At 40.6% G+C, this 18110-nt stretch overlaps 1 protein-coding gene across 4 annotated transcripts in view; it reads right to left on the bottom strand.

Moving 5' to 3' along the window:
• The window catches only part of ARL15 (ARF like GTPase 15), a 386140-nt gene that overhangs the window by 242581 nt on the left and 125449 nt on the right, over positions 1-18110 (bottom strand). For all 4 annotated transcript variants that reach the window (XM_081053529.1, XM_081053527.1, XM_081053528.1 and 1 more), the window contains one exon: positions 6339-6483. In XM_081053529.1, coding sequence (XP_080909655.1) covers positions 6339-6483 — 145 coding nt within the window. The remainder of the gene's footprint in view (positions 1-6338; positions 6484-18110) is intronic.

The following is an 18110-nucleotide window of genomic DNA, read 5'->3' as shown; positions in this document are numbered from 1 at the left end:
TTCCCTTCTTTCTCTTTTCCTACCTTTTGATTAATTATTTTTGATACTTCCGTCTCATCTCATTTGTTGCCTTATTGGCTATCTCTCTCTATTAGTTTAATGGTTGCTTTAGGGTTTACAGTATCTTTTCCTTATCACAGTCTACCTTCAACTGTTATAATACCACTTCACATATAAGAACCTTACAATAGTGTACTTCCCTTTTTCCCTTATGAATTTTATTCTATTGTTTTCATGCATTTTACTTTTACATGTCATAAATCTCACAATATTTTATTAATTTGGTTCAAACAATTATCTTTTAAAGAGACTTAAATAATAAAAATGAAGTCTTATGTATTTACCCATGGGGTCACCATTGCTGGTATTTTTTTATTCCTTTGTGTAAATCCAGATTTCTATCTGGAATCATTTTTTTTTTCTGCCTGAATGGCTTCCTTTAACATTTCTTATAATGCTAGTCTGCTAGCAATAGATACATTTAGCTCTTTGTATGTCTCAACAAATCTTTATATTGACTTCCTTTTTGAAACATTTTGACTAGGTACAGGTGGATAATTTTTCCCCCTTTGCTACTTTCAAAATGTTCCTTCACTGTCTTCTCACTTGCATTGTTTCCAGTGAGAAATCTGATATCATACCTACCCTTTTTCTTCTGTAATCTTTTATCTGCCTTTAGCATTTTCTCTTTGTATTACTCAGGGTTCTCTAGAGAAACAGAACAAATAAGATGTGTGTGTATATGCAGAAAAATATTTATTTTAACAAATTGTAGTTTATAGGTTATAGATGCCGGAAGTCTAAAACATGCAGGGTGGGCCAGCAGGTTTTACTTCAAGTCTGAAGGCCAATTGATGCAGAATTCCTTCTTGCTTAGGGGGAAATCAGTCTTTTATTCTACTCAGGCCTCCAACTGATTAAATGAGGCCCAACCACATTAGACAGAGAGCAATATATGCTTTAGTCAAAATCCAATGAGTTAAATATGAATTTTATAAAAAACCACTCTCAAAGAAACATCCAGAATAATTTTTGACCACATATTTGGGTACCGTGGCCCAGCGAAGTTGACACATAAAATTAACCATCACATTCTTTTATCACCAGTTTTGAGCAATTTCATTATGCTGTACCTTAGTGTAATTTTGTTCATGTCTCTTGGCCTTGGGGTTCATTTCAGTGAGCTTCTTGGATCCGTTTACAGTTATTTTCAAATTTGAAAATGTTTCAGCCAAGTATTTTTTCTGTCCATTTCACTGTCCCCTCACTTTCACAGATTCCAATTACCCATAAATTAGGTGACTTGAAGTTGTCCCACAGCTCACTGATTTTTTTTTCATTTTGTCCTCTGTGTCTTTCTGTCTTTACTATGGATAGTCTCTAATGCTAATGTCTTCAAGGTTATAAACCTTCTCTTCTATAATGCCTTATCTGTCATTCATCCTATCTGGTGCATATTTAATTTCAGATATTGTAATATCACTAGAAATTTTATGTTTTTTTCCCTTTAATATCGTCCATATCTTTACTTGACTTTATGTAGAATTCAGTTATCACAACAGTTTTAATGTCCTTCTTTGCTAATTCTAATATCTGTATCAGTTCCAATTGATTGATTATTCTTCTCATTATGAATCATGTTTTCCTGCCTCTTTCCATGCCTGATAATTTTTGTTTGAATGTCAGACATTGTGGATTTTACCCGAAGTGCTGGAAAATTTTGTTTTTTGGAAATCTTCCATGCTTTTGTTCTGGGATCCATTAAAATTACTAAAAAACGGTTTGAGACTTTGGTCTTAATATGATTTAGTAGGTGGGTCCAGAGCAGTGCTCAGCTTAGGGCTGATTCCTGAGGCAAGACCTTTCTGAATATTGTACCCAGTACTTCGTGAATTATGACTTTTCCAGTCCACCTAGTGGAAATAGGCCGAACTCTCAGCCCTGTGTGAATACAAGGCACTGTTCCCTCCAGCCTTTTCAGATGGTTCTTTCCTTAGCTTTGAATAGTTTCCTCATGTGCATACATTGAATACCTTTCTCGATACTGAAGGGAGACCTTCTGCAGCTCGCTAATGTTCGCTCTGTACAACTTCCTCCTCTCCTGTATTGTGTCCTATGAACTCTAGCTGCCTTGGTCTCTCCGCTCTCATCTCCATCTTGTCAATGCAGGGAGTCCACTGAACCGCACCTCAGTTTCCACTAGAACTGTGCCACCACCTCAGCACTCTCTCAGAGCGGTAAGCTGGGGCAAGTGTAGGGCTCACCTCATTTGTTTCTCATCTCTCAGCGATAACTAACCCGTATTGCTTGACATTCACTTTCCTGAAAGCTCGTTCATATATTTTCTACATCCTCTCACCCTGCCCCCATTATTTCAGGTGGGAGGGTAAACCAGTTCTAGTTATTCTCTCTTGACCAGAATCAGAAGTCCTCATTCATTCCTACACTCACTGACCTCTCTCAAGCATCTTCAGTGTTTCCTTCTCCCTGACCACCACCTTGACACCTCTGTCGACCAGCAGGCTCACATGGTACCTTTCCTTATAAAAACTAATTCCCTTAACATTGCTCCCTCTGTTTCTGTCTATCTTCTTGAAAGAGTAATCTATGTGCAATCTTAGCCAAGGGGCTAAGGAGTGAAAAGGATAGTCCATACCTCATTCCCTCTGCTTGCTCACCACCCCATCATGCCTCAGTATGGTTTCTACTCTAACACCTACAGGCATTTAATAAATGCAGAAAGAATGAATGATATACAGTTGTGATTAGCACTCTCCTTCCCTCTCTCTACCTATCATTCCCTCAATCATCTCATCCAAATCCACAATTCAGTTAGTTCTTATATCTAGATCTCTAGTTACAAACTCTCTCGAGTCAGCTCATTGTTTGGCATTTGGATCATTGTTAAAAGGCCTGCCAACACCTCAAAATTACCATCTCCAAAACTAAACTCACTATCTTTTACTGTCATGTTTGTCTGTCATGTTTCTCCTACTTTTTACAATTCACTCAATCACCAGGCTAGAAACTTAAGTCATATCTGATTATTTTCTCCTCCTTTATTCTCTCTATTCCCCAATATGATTGCCAGTCTTACAGGATCAATCACATCTGCCTCAAGCTCTTTATCTCCACAATAATAGCACCTGGTGGATCAGCTCTCCATTTTCCAGGGCTCTCTCAACATCTTCTCCAGTCTCTAGCTTTGGGTCACAACACAACCTACATCTCTGCATCCTGATCCTCAACCTAGCAAGACCACTAACTGTTCTCTGAATGTACCCTATGTTTTCTATCCTTACTCTCCTCACCCTATTCCCTTCTGCTTAGATCCTACACATCATATGAGGCTTTACTCAAATGAGGCCTTGTTTCATTCTCCAAAAGAAAGGATTATTCTCTCTTTTAACTTTCATAAGTATAGCACATATCACATTCTGTCTTAGCACCTGGCATATATTAAACATTCAATAAATGTAAACTATTTGTCATTTGAATACTTATCTTCCTAACCTGGGTATAAACTTGTTGATGGTAGAGACCTCCAAAAAGGCCACCCAAAAAGCACTGTGTCTGGTTCAGCACAATGACAACTTGTAGAAGCTTAATTTCCAAATGTTAGCCAACTTAATATCTAATTCATCAGAAAATCAACTAGCACACAATGTTGCAATTGGTTCCAGGAAAAGGAAAACCTTATTAAAACAGTTAATTAAAGCAAATATAAAACATATTCTATTGCAACTTACAAATAATAAATTATAAAAATATTATTTACAGATAATTTTTTTACATTATAATTCCAAACTGTGCTCCTAGCAATAGTGCTTCTTGTTTATACGTCTGATAAGTTAAAAACAGTTACTTTGGATTACTTTTACGCATTTTGGGGGAAGTTGTTTTGCTTTAAAACAATTAAGTTAATAATGTTTATATAATTACATAACACATTTCTCAACAGATATCCATAATGTCACAAACAGCAATACATACTCCCATCAGAATTTCTAAGCCCTGAGTACCATTAAGCTTCATTTGAAGACATGAACTGGCAACTGACCTCTGTCACTAACTGTGTGACAACAGCCACTTTGCCCTACCTTTGAGTCTCAGATGATTTGAAGACAGAATATGGAAAAAGAATCTTACCTGCCATATAAGGCTGTTGTGAGGCTCACAGAGGTATGACATTTTATGTAAAAATATATTGATTCATTTATTGTTGTCTGTTTATTCATTCAACAAACATCCGTAACTATGCCCAAAACTTATGCCAGGATCTGGGTTCACAAAGCCGAGTGAGATGCTCTCATCTGCCCATAGGAGTTTACATCCAAGGATGGGAAGACATACATGTAAACAGCAGTGTTACAGGTACTACATTGTAGAAATGTGGACACCGTACAGGGGAATTGAGCATGGAGAGCTCAATTCTGTCTCACAGAAATGGAAGGTAGTAATTGGGAATGGTGTCATGCAAAAACCTAGGCTTGAGTTCTGCTCCTCCTCTCTGTGGTTTCACCAGTCATCATGAATCTTTTATCCCCCTCATCATTTAATTGAGCTATGTCTTTGTTTCTTTGCAGATCACAGATTCTTATTCACAATTCTAAAATCGGAAAAGCTCTCAAAACCTGCACTTTTTTCCTAACTTATTTGGTGACGTAAACCTAATCTGAGCTAATGTAAGGTTCCTTCCTTCTTGGTGATCAATATTTCCCTACTTATAAGGAAATCCTCGTTAATGATTCCATCATCCACCCATCACCTAAGCCAGGACTTGAGTCATCCTTGGCTTCTTCCTCTCACCCTCCAAACCCACTGGCCAACAAGCCCTGTTAATTCTAGCCCTAACCCTCAAATAAGAGTTCTATCTATGTATTCCTTCCTCTCTCCCCCTCCTCCCTCCTCCCTCTCTCGTCATTGCTTTCGTTAATGGCTAACAATGTGTCCTATAATTCAGTCTCCACATCATCGTTAGTGTGAGCCCTCTCAAATGGATACATGATCACATAGTTTCCTTGCTTAAAAGACAGACATCTCTGTACTATCTACAAGAAGAGCTCAAATTCCTGAACACAGAAGAAAAGAATGGCCATGATTTGGCCAAGGCCTGTCTCTTGTGATTTGACTCCTGGCATTCTACTAACCATGCACTGCAACCACATAAAATGTGCTTCCCAGGAGGTCCAATCCGTTCCGGGCCCCTCTGCCTTCGCACAAGCATTCCCTCTGTCCTGATGTCCTCTTTCTTCTCCTATCCAGCTCTTACTCCTGCTCGTCTGCTAAGCTTATCTACCCTCAAGATCCAACATAGAAAATTTCATCATGCATCCTTCCCTTCCCCCCATTCCAAGCAACACCAACCACTCCTGCCCCTTTGTATATTTCTGGACATGGCCTTAATGTCTATGTGGCCAGTAGACTCAGTCTCCTGGAATGTTGGGATCATTGCTTATTCCCAGTTCCTCACACTGGACCTCGCACATGGTAGGTCCTGCTCATAAAAAGTGGGCTGAATGAACCATCTTCCCGACTTTCCCAGACAATGTCCCACAGCTTGTCGGCTCCTCCCCTGACAGCACAGTTCTTTATCTCCTACAACTGTTCTTCCATTATGTTCTCTGATTTATGCTCTTGTTTCCTGCTTCATTGTCAGGGGAGAAAGAGAAAGCATTTGGGAAGTGACAAAAGCTCTAGTAGCACATGGACACGTTGGGCCAGGTAATTCTCACGGGTCGGAGCCTGCCCTGTGCCTTGTAGGATGTTGAGCAGCATCTCTGCCCTTCGCCCAGGAGAAGTCAATACCCTTCTCCAGTGTGACAAACGAAGTGTCTCCAGACATTGCTCCCTGGGGAGCAAAATGTCCTGACTGAGGATCATGCCTACACTGACTTTTCTCAGCCATCTCAGGGAACGTGGTTCACCTGACCAACGGTCCCGGCACCGATTATTTGAGGGAAGGAGATATAGACACCGGCGGTTGTACTGTTTAGAGAATGTATCACCAACACAAAAAGGCTACAGTGACATATCAAGAGAGGATACTCCATGGGCCTGAGATGAATCCATTTTTTTTTACAGTACTAGAATTCCAGGTTTCATGGCTAGTTTGCATAATTTTTCCTGAGTGTGATTTATTCACTGACACTGAAATGACCAATGAGAGGGATAGAAGGTGCCAGCTAATGCTATTAAAGCTTCTCTCAAATCTATTTTGAAAAACAGTATCTAAAAATAAATAAACTGACTGAAGGACTTAGCCGCAAATGGTGGAGAGGGAAGCGGTGAAGAGAGCACAAAAAGCATAAGAAAGAAAGGCCCCGCGTGGTACCCACCTGTGGTCGACACTACGTTGTCGGGGCTTTCACTGCAGAGCTTTGACAACAGACTGGTCTTGCCAGCACCGGTGAGGCCTATGCAAACCAGGTCATATTCTGGTCGTGCAGGAGGTGGTCCTTTGCAGCAGAGTGCTCTAAAACACTGCCGAGAGAGGGGGAAATGTGGCTCTTTAGAATCACACCGTGGACACAAAGCTTAGCAATACTTCCAATGACCGAGTATTAAGAAGTAAGTAAATAACCTATTACTTCTTAGGAGGAAATGAACTCTAAAGTGGAGAAATCGGAAGACACCACCGTAACCGAGAGATCCAAGTTACCATCCTCAAGGACGACACAGATTCAGACTTCACAGCCCCCCTCCTGCTGTGACAGGTACACACGAGGGACATGACGTCACGATGCAGCTTCCCTACTAAAATTGTACAACTATAGCATCTAAGCATCTCAGCGTAGGGAAATCAGACAAAACTAGTCTGAGGAGCGTTCTGCAAGACAACTCGCCTGTTCTCCTCTAAAATCTCAATGTCTCAAAAGTCAAATACGCTGTTCCTGGTTATAGATGACTAAAGAGACATGATAACAAAATGCAGTGCTGCCTGCATTGGATCCTGGATCAAACTAGGAAAAATACCACCAGCGACATTATTAGGACAATAGGTGAGGGCTGAATAGAGACTGCATATTAGATAACAGTATTATATAAGGTTACGTTTCCTGAATTTAACCATTGCACTGTGGTTATATAAAGAAAATCACTGTTCTGAAAAAACACATACTTAAATATTTAGAAGTGAAGGGTTTTGACACCTGCCAATTAACTGGCTAAGAAAAATTCTAAATCTCTTTCTCCATCACCATCTCCATCTCTACATGGTGGGGAGTGTGATAAAGCAAACATGGTAAAATGCTAGTGACTGTTGAAGCTGAGTAAACAGTCTCTAGGAAAATTCCTTGTACTAGTCTTACAACTCTTGGATATTATTTCAAAATAAACTACTTTAAAAATCATTGAATGGAGTCACTGCCATCTTGACTTGCTATATTCTGTTTCAAGTCAACTGAGCTCCGGGTACTACAAACTGTCATGTAGTTTGTGCAGTGCACACACCTGCTCGCTCTGCAAGAGTCAAGGACAAGGGCTTTTGAGGGACTGGAAATCATTCATGCATTTTTTGATCTTTCTACTTATTTGACACCCAGTAGGGCCAACTATGTACCAGCTCGTAAAACCTGAAGTATTTAGGCCCTGAATGATTCTAGAGAGAAAGAAAGACGGGGAGGTAGGGCAGCAGGCAGACTAAGTGACTTCTAATTCATCTGGAGATCATGGGAGAAGGTATTTATAAAAAGGCTGTACTAATTCCTCTTACTCAGATAAAATCGGAGGCCTAATTGGCTTTCATTCGCTCAGAAATCAGCTTGATTATTTCTTTCCCTCACTTCTCATACCTAGTTAGTCAACAAGGTCATCCATACCACCCCTGAAGTAGCTCTAGAATCTGTCCTCTTCTCTCCTTCGTAGGACACCATTATCTGGACAACATCAACACTCTCCCACTGGTCCCAGTATATTTATTCTTGCCCTCTCTCTATTCTCCATGTGGCAACCACTATGATCGTTTATGAAAATGAAATCTAATCGTATCTGTCGAACCCCCTTCAGTGACTTCCCACTGCTCTTGGGTCCAAACCCTTATTATGGTCGACAGTTCCCTCCAGGATCTGCTCCATCAACCTACCCTTCCAGCCTCATCTCCCATCACTCTGCCCCTCACTCCCTGGACCCCAGTCACGTTGACCCTTTCACACTCAACATATACTGTTTCCTCTTCCACCGCTCTTCGCTTAGCAAACTCATCAGCTTTCACACTCAACATATACTGTTTCCTCTTCCACCGCTCTTCGCTTAGCAAACTCATCAGCTTTCAGATTTCAGCTCAAACACCCCTTTCTCAGGGTTGCCTGCTCTGCTCTTAAGAGGACATTAGCAATTCATGTCAAGATCTCACACAGCATGTTTATGAATTTATCACACAGGCTATAATAATTTCTTGTTCATCATCAGAATATGGGAACCACATCTGTCCATTTTTATCCCAGTATCTCCAGTGCTTAGCAGAACATGGCATACAATGTACCCTTAATAAATAACTGTTGAATGAAGAATGAACATTAAAGTTTCACCTAAGAAAAGAAAAAAAGAAAACGTAAAGACTAGTAGGAAGCTTGACCTATGTTCTCTCTGGGCCACCATACTGCAAGAAAATAGTGTCAAAGTAAGAGAAACCCTTCACTTTTTCATTTTGCTTGGATGCCAGAAGTTAGCCCAGTTCCCAAAAGTGGTTTTGATGTACAGGATCTTTTATTAGCTTCTTTTTGTCTTAAATTCAGTTTTCTTGGGCTTTTAAGAGTTTCTAACTACTTCTGGTAAACAATTCTGTGATCATCTAATCCATATTCTTCACAAATTTATTAAACTCTAATCATATTTCCTCAGTCTTTTCAAGCCCAAGGAGTCCTAATTATTTCTGTCTGCCTTCATATTGCAACCCCTCCCACACCATCATATTATATTAGCTGTTCTTCTTTGACCTTCCTTGAGTTCCATTATGCCTTCTCCTACAAGATTAACAACAACTATAAACAGCATTTTATGCAAACACATCGCATCCTAGACATCTACTCTGCCCTCTTCTTCTATCTCCTCTCGGGATTTTCTGCCCAGTGATGTCACCTCCAACCCCATAGCTCCAATTATGTAGATGGTAAAGACATCTGACATGACATCTCCCCTCTCCCCGCAAGTTCTTTCCTGAATTTCAGGCTCTGTATTTCCAACTGTTCTGGAAGACCCAAACTAAATCTGAATAAAAAAGGCCTCCCCAAACCACAGAATATGGAACTAAGGTATTTTGGAAGACAAAAAGCAGAAAGGTTAGATGACAATTATTACAGGGCAGAATCTTTCAAATAAATCACATAATCTTTGAATAGCTACTTGAAATTAACAAATCCTATGGTTAAACAGGAACAGTGTCAAAATAAGACTTTTAAGAATATGCTATTTAAAATGGGGGAATAATACTCTTTTTTTTTTTTTTAGTCAGTTTCTAAAAGCTGTATGGGGTTTTCACTTGTTTTTCGTTTTAAAACTTAATGAAGCTCTGGATCTCATAGTCAATTTACTTAAAATTACTCATTTTGGCCTTTAGACTATACTGTACCAAAGTTCATTGTGTCTGTCTCCTAAAGCAGCTCTTGCATTGTTAAGAGTAAGCCCCTTTCAATGTCGTACAATGCTGAACACAATGCCGTCGGCAGCCCTGACAGCAAGTGGCAAACTCAGGCTTCATTCCCAGGCCAGACACTGAGGCATTGTGTAACTCTGCTCAGGCCCTATAAACCTAGCCATGCTTCAGTCTCCCCGTGATTAACCGGTAACATTTGGACACTATCTGCCACTTCCTTTCTTCAGGAGGAAGCTGTGAGGCATCAGTTCAATGCATTATGCTACAAGAAAGGTATCAGACGGACAAATAACTGCTCATCACGATTTTCATTTTCCTAAGGTATCTTAGGTGATAGTTCGCTTCCTTGGGCAAGGGCCTGGGAGCCCAGTGTGCAGCCCAGACCGTGGTCCTTCCCTCCCGTCGGCCAACAGCAGCCTCCACATGCCCCATTCTATCCCATTCCGACCAAAGACACTAAAGCCGCACAGCCCTTGGCCTTCACTTGCAGCAGGGAATAGAGAACAGGGTGAGTGAGTCTGCACTGTAACTACTATACCCAGGGTGGGGGGGGGTGGCAGGGGGGGAGCCAGCAGCCAAGGTCATGGTCTCTTGCCTAGACTGCTTCAGTTAACAGGTCTTTCCACATTGGGTTGGTTACGACTTGTTTCTTTTCAAAAGAACGCAGTGTCTCTCGCCTATTATGTCAGGACGCAGGATGTTTTCCCCTAGCTTGCATCCACAAGCTTCTACCAGCGTTGTCTGTGAGGAAACGCTGTGCCAAGGCCTTGAGAAAGGGCAAGAATCAGAATCGCCAGTAATAACTCCGTGTCCTAGACTTTGGACAAATCATAGAATCACATAAACTTCAATTGAAAAGTAAATGAGCCAAAAAACATAAGAAAGAACCTTAGGGATATTTGCTTAAAGGAGGGTGAACACGTGTATTTGGAGGGGGGGAATAAGCAAAAGACTACATGGCAAGGGTAAAATGAAGACTTGCAGTTCAGTCTGGTGGTCTAGCAGCACGGCAAGACTGCCTTAAAATGTCCCCATTTCTGTTGGGGACAGTGCCAGGCATTCAGTACATCTGACAGAGCAATGTACCAGCAGGGACTCAGTGAAGAACTGCTCAACAAGTCCACACCGTAAAGCACTTAATTAGGCATCTCAAATCCCTCTACGTCTCCACCTTAATGACACCCACTGGCCTCCAAATCGTTCGTGAATCCCTCAAAGAAAGAGGCCACCCTGGTCCTGTACGCTCAGAAGGAAACGCCCTTCCCTCTCTTTTTTAATTCACAAATTTCTATTCCAAGTTCTGCTCAGGTGGCTGGCACCTCTCTGAGACGTCTCCAGTTCCCTCAATCCTTTCCTCCACTCCTTGGTCCTTTGCACACACTTCTAGCACTGCAGTTAATACTGTGCCACGTGTATTTCTTTGTAACTGTAAAAAATTATTAGCCCATAGAATTACACACACTGACCCAAAGACATTCATTCTTGGTCCTGACTAATATTGGTTCAGAAAGTTTCATGGTACAGCCACTAAGGGTGGCCGGGCAGCCAAGCAGGGACAGAATCGCCCTCAACTTCACGGCTCTAGACAGTCTTGTTCAAAACCCTCTCGCTCTGGCACTGGCCCCTGCATTGCCAGTATGTCCTGCCATCCCATGTCGCTAAATACCCGGACTTGGGGTACTTGGCATTTGTTTCAACTGATGCTCTGTTTTTTCATTATGAATATATGATTTGATTCTTAGCATAATTTCAATTTGATTGAAGCTCTGAACAGTTGCAGGAAAGTTTTCTTCAGTCAGCTTTGGGGCTTCCCCACAGCCATGCAGTCACTACCCAAGCCCCATCCTCTCTCCTGCTCATTTAAATACAGGTTTCACCACACAAAACCCAGACGTTTCCTATGGCAGATAACCAGGTCTTTCTGTGGAGCCCTAGGGTGGGGTCTGGCACAGCACCCATTAAATATTTGTCAGATTAATGCTACATCAATTAGTCAGTACTGAAAAGCAAGAGAAATTTTATCCATAACTTGAAGTGGATATGTATCTTAGGTAGTTTGATTTCAATACCAAAAATAGGTACCTGTACATTCTGACCCTCACCAACTCTCATGATGAAAACAAGAAGTTTTTAAAAGGAAGTCCATTTCTACAAGTGTTTTCTAACACTAAATATGTTCAACATAAAATATTAAGTGTGCAAATACCTAAATTACCCAATTTAAAATATTTTCTGAATCTATAATAGCCAAATACATATCTGTCTTTTGAAAATACAACCAAAATGTGTTACCAGTCTTGTAAGAACTGCTGCTTAGTTTTGTAAAAGACATGAGGAAGCATTGGGTGCCCTTACTAACTTAAAAACAAAACCAAAGGCAGCTAATATTATTAAGCACCGTCGTAAGTGGTTTGCATGTGTTAATTCACTTACTACTTTGAACAACCCAATGAGAAAAGTACTACATGTTTCTGATTTTAAGATGAGGAAACTGAGGTCCAAAAAAGTTAAATAACATGCCGAAGTGGAGCCAGGATTTGAACATTGGCAGTCTGGCTTCAGAACCGTTTTCTGAGTCATGAGAACGCTAAGCCTCTATGTAATATCTAAGAGTGTGTCATGTAGAGGAAACCTTTGAGGCATTCTGCATTAGGGTGATATACAGACATGAAAATGCACCAGAGAGCTAGGAAGTGACTAAGCTGGGGCTCCAACCAGGGTTGTTGGGCTCCAGAGCTCTTACTCGCGTCCTCCTGGCCTTGGTACGGCCATGTCTGGAGTCAGGGATCAGAGCATCAGAAGCAGGGTGTTTCTGTTGTTTTGAGGGAGTGGGAGTGCATTAAGTGAGTCTGCCTATGTAACTGAACAATCAGGTACCTGGCAGAGGAAGGGGAAGATACAAGTCCCGGTACTGCTGCCTTACTTGCACCGTCAGGTTTATGGCTAAAGAACTTCTTGTTGCAGGCAGATGGCCCACATCTTTCTCCCAGGAGAGTTAGAGGGCATGGGTTCCCGCAGGGCTGAATTAGAGAGTAAGGAAGGAGGAGAGGGGACTGGCTGGGAGAGAAGACGAGGGGATACTAAAGTGCTGTTGGCTTCTCTTTCCCATTGTTTGCTTCTTTCATTTAACATCCCCCCCTCTTTTTTTTTATCCTCTCGAAAGGACAAAGCTTGTCTAGTGAGGGAAGCCCATTATGGCTGCAGATATTTCTGATTCTGAGCATGTTAATAAGTGGGGGAAAAATCTCTACAAGCACAAGTACTCAAATTTTCTCCCTTAACATATATCTATCTATCTATCTATCTATCTATCTATCTATCTATCTATCTATATGTAAATTATACCTCAATAAAGTAAATAAATAAATAAGCAAGTTCTAAACAAAATAAAATGTGTTGGAAAAAGAGTATGAAAGAAAATACATAAATAAACTGAGTTGTGCAAAAACATATGTGAAAGAGATGATCTATAACGAACATGAATCTCTTAGCTAATCCTTTTTTTCCACTTGCAAGAAGAAAAACGAGTTTCAAATATGCCCCGATGTCTTGGAGTAAATAGTGGGTCTTGCAAACAAGTGACAAGAATATCAGTTCAAAACAATACCAACCGCAACAGAAATAATAAGCAGGGCAATGGGATGCTATAAAGAGGCCTTTGCTCACCAGAGGACCCCAGGAGTGGACTCTTTCCCACCTTACAAGAGCAATCCATTCTTTGAGGTGAAAAAGCCTGTGGCCCTTTAAGACCCTAGTGGGAAAAACAATACATTGTTTTTACAGAGGATGGGTCAAACCTTTCGGCCATGCGGGCTGCTCTATGCTCACAGATGAAGGCTTTGGCCCCGAATTGTCCCAGGGCTGAGGCTTCTGGCCAATACATCACACTGCCTCAGGACACTAAGTCTGTCTTTGCCTTACCCTTTGTATTTCTCAATCCACATTCCTTTTTGGGGTGAAATACTCCATTATTTCTGCTTTGTTCTGGGCTGTCTCCTGTCTCTGTCCCTATTAACTCGTGGCAACAAAAGAAACAAACAGAAGCAGGGGATTTCATGCTTAGCAGCTATAGACATTGGCCTCACGGCTTTGCAGAGGGGCAGACATCTGAAACTTTGAATGGAAGAGAGTGCCGCTGTGCTGAACCAGACCGGGGCCCACGTGGCTCCCTGTCTGGGCGTCAGGCATCCTTGATCAGTGGCGTTCAGGAGTCCAGTGCGCATATTTCAAGACGAACCAAAAGTGGGATTTTAAAAGTTAGGGCATGTATCTGAAAATTAGATTTAAAGAGACTCTAATCCATAATTCTCATATATTCCTTGCTATCCAAAATCTCAGGCCTTGTCATATTGGAAATAGATCAGAGGGATGCGGCTTTTGTTTTGTTTGTTTTGTTTTAACTAAGAAACTCAGAAAGGAAGCTAAGTAGAAAATAAATCTTCCTTATTTTTAAGATATAATTCTCCTCTTATAATGGTTAGATGGAATAGCTAATTTTTAACTATCAGTTTTTTTAATAACAGAATTATCCAATAAAACCAGCAGAAAAATTTCCAAGTATGACTGTCTGTAATGAGACGCAAACTTTATATACGTATTTATAAATATACCCAAATTAGGGCTTCACCTGGGTCAGTTTCAGACCATGTACTATTTTTTTTCTAATGAGCAAAGAAATACAAATTTAGCCAAAACGAAAGAGAGATTAATATATTTTTTATTAAATCTCTTTTATGGTCACTATCAGAACAGAATGTTTCTAAGCAGAAAGGAGGGCATAAAAATACACAAACACTTTTAATATTTCTTAACAAGGGCATTTTTGTATATTTTTGTACACTTACAAGTTCTAAGTCAGGAAATGACAATATTTTAAAAGAGTTAGAGTCCCTAGGTAGACCTTCAAGTGGGTTCGAATATCACCTAAAAATCTCCAGGAAAGATCCCAAGAAAGCAGATTCTCTCTGCTCCTTGTGCTTTTGAACTGGAAACGGGGAGCCTTATAACAGACGAGAGTTAAACAAAGAGGTAAAACTAAAATTGTTTTTTCTGTAGTCCCCAACAGTGGGAATCCTATCCCATATTTTCAGAAACAACAGAGCATTTTCTCCCTGAACAATCTTTAGGCTCCAAAACAATGGTGCTCACTCCCACATTTCTTGTCAGTCACCAATTCTTGTGGATCTGTCCAATTCAGTCTCTACTATCTATCTCCCTGTTCCTCTCCAGCCCAAAGACTTTGTCCATCACCACTGTCTCCTGGATAACACACTGTCTATTGTCCTAACTGGTGTCCTTACCGTGGGTCTTACCCAACTCCAATGTAGTCTTTGGAATGCTAACAGTGGTCTTTCTAAAGCACACCAAGTCATTCCCATAATTTAAGCTCTTTCCATTGACACCCAGGACTGTCAGGATAAAATTCAAACTCTTTATCTAAGCAGATAAGGCTCTTTATGATCTGGCTTTGCCTTCATTTCTGGCCTCCCATGGATGTTACCAGGATTACATACGATCATGTTTGTAAAACACCTAAAGCAGGGTTGGCACATAAAACTTAACCGGCAATAGTTGTTGTTGTTGTTGTTGTTATTTCCCCACCATATACAGGGCCCCTATGACAATCATACGGAACTATGAGTATTTCCTGATTCAGTCTCCTTCATGCTTCATGTCATCAAAGGAGCCAGACATCTGATTCCGCATCATTCTCCCCATCTACCTCTGACTGGCTCCTAGCAACTTCTTCAGCTCAATGATCATTTCTTCCAGAAAGACTTCTGTGACGCTCAGTCTGATTTCGATGACTTTCTTCAAACTTCCTTAGCACCTTTCTATTCCACTGTCATAACCCTCATATTCTGTCGAGTCAAGTTGATTTACAGTCCATCTTCCCCCAGTGAATTTGAAGCACTTGTATGCAGACACCACTTATTCAACTTTGGAACCTGACTGTCTGACACAGCATCCATCACGTGTAGGAGGGGCTGCCCAGGGATTAAGTATATGGCTTTGATTAAGTGCATGGCCAAACACGCCTGAAATCGCACCCTACTGCTATCTGGAGCAGTTACTTCACTGATGTTTCATAATTTAGAAAATAAGGATCATCTCATAGAAGTGTTAGGGGTAGTGAATGAGATACTGTATACCAAATGTTCAGAATAGTGCTCGGTAATCAATAGATAATATCTTCATGATTGTCACCACTACATTTTTCACTTAAAACAGTGTTTTCCTAATGAAAACTGATTTTTGTGACCACCAACTAGGATTCTTCTCACAGTGGATAATAAAAGCTAGTTCAGGGTTTGGATTTATTTTGTTGTCCATTTGGTCAAAGATCTGAAATGATACACCAAATACCAATGGTGGATAATGACATATAGATAGTTTTTGTGGTTTGCCATAATAAGAACTATTAAAAGAAAGGGATCATAAGGTGATCTCCAGTGGGACTATCATGGGATTTCTCTCTTCCCCTGAGAAAAGAAGCTGATTTTAAACCTTACTGGTCTATCTGAACAGCTAAGTCAATTCTCTTTGATTAGGAATCTCCGCTGTGTCTCTGAAGACTTAGACAAAAGCATAATGGGGAGGATGTCTGTAATCCCTGCGCATCCTCAAATCACAGTTGCTTTAACTGCTGACAAAGACAAATGTTTACTATGGCCTAGCACTAAAGAGCCAATACAGTGAGCTAGATGCTATCGTTCCTCACACATCAACACATGTGTCAGACAGATTCTGATTGCAAAGTCTGTTATTGGTGATGGGAGAGACAGAGAGGGCACAGCTGGATATTTCAGATCCACAGCTGAGCTGGCAGCAGTGGTAGTTCAGGCCATCTTCTCACTTTAAAAGCTGAAATTAATCTGGGAGAGTTATTTAAAGGTGTGTTTTGTTAAATAGGCACTTTATGACTACTGTCAAACTTCACAGGCAAAGACCGAACGCACAGATTAATGCAGGTCTACTTGGGGTTATCTATGAGATATCTACTGATTTTGCTCAGCATCCATCACTAATAAAACACCAACAAAAATAATCTTCTGTTCCTTCAAAAGATTAAAAGTAGCATGTGGATTTAATTTATATTATAAATGCTTTTACTATTGGCTTTATTTTATTCCCTGGAATTAATACAGGCAAAAATGTCTTAAATGTTGTTCCTGTATATATTATATAGCTGGTACAGCTATCATATAACAGGTTGGTGAAGATATTAGAGGAATCCCAAGGGCCTGACATATTTAACTGGGGTCTTACTAGAATGGAGTCTGAACATTATCAACAATTTTTTTTTAAATTGTCAAATAAGACACCCAATTCCCTATCAAAGGAGTTCGCAAACCAACCAGGAAAATATGATACTTGAACATCGAAGGGTTTTTTTAAAAGGATGTCCTCGTTTTTCTTTTGTACCAGACAGGGTTCTGGTTGCAAACACCAGAATAAGTGATTTACTGGAAGGATATTGACGATTCACAGAACGAATGAGAAAGCTAAAGAACTGCAAGAACCAAGGCAGCCCACGGTAACACCATTAGTTTAGGAGTTGCCACTTCTGACTATGGGGCACCTCGTACCAGACACCACTGCAGCATGAGAATGATCTCTGACTGACCAGCCCGGTGCCACTGACCATGGAGCTGGAGCAAATAACCGCTCACACCTTGTTTCAGGCTGGGGCCCTGACTGCCCCCTATCTTAAACAATAAAAGGAGACAGCCCTGACTCAAAGCTCTTGTGGGATTTGCCTCCAAATAGAGTACAAATGGCCCTCAGAATCCACGGGTGCCGAACCCACAGATTAAACCAACCAAAACTCAGAAATATGTTTTTAAAAAATGTTAGTTTGTCACTTACATGGACTACGTAGTTATGCCTATGATGGTTGTGCCTGTATGGAACATGTAGACTTTTTTCTTATCATTATTCTGTAAACATTACAATATAATTATTTATATGGCATTTACATTGTATCAGGTATTGTAAGTAATCAAGAGATGATTTAAAACATAGGGAGGATGTGTACAGGTTATATGCAATTCTATGTCATTTTATATAAGGGTCTTGAGGATCCCTGGATTTGGTATCTGCGGGAGTCCTGCATTCATCTGCAGGGGAGCCCAAAACAATACTAACTATACATTTTGTCCTTTGGTCCGAAAGACAGCAGACTTTCTCTATTATTACAATTCAAAGACATAAAAGAGTCACTAATATTTGTTGATCTCTCAATTCCATGGGTATATACTGACATAAGATATCAGAGCCTTGGGAATGACCAAGAAGAGTCAGGCTGAAACAAGGAGAGGGCAGGATGAGAGTAAGTAGAAAATTGAGCCTGGATTGTCCTGAGTAAACATGTTTTGCCCTCTCAGTGCCCTACTTGTGCACTAGTTAATACTCAGCTCTCCTATACTACATGCATTCTCTTCTTTGTTTCCATACTTCTATGGATAAATGATTACATGTAAGAAGATGGGGGCTGCCAGCGTATGTCTAGGAGGCT

The sequence above is a fragment of the Rhinolophus hipposideros genome, assembly GCF_964194185.1.
Source record: "Rhinolophus hipposideros genome assembly, chromosome: 7".
NCBI classification, from domain to species: Eukaryota; Metazoa; Chordata; class Mammalia; order Chiroptera; family Rhinolophidae; genus Rhinolophus; species Rhinolophus hipposideros.
This window is presented reverse-complemented; position numbering and strand designations above follow the sequence as displayed.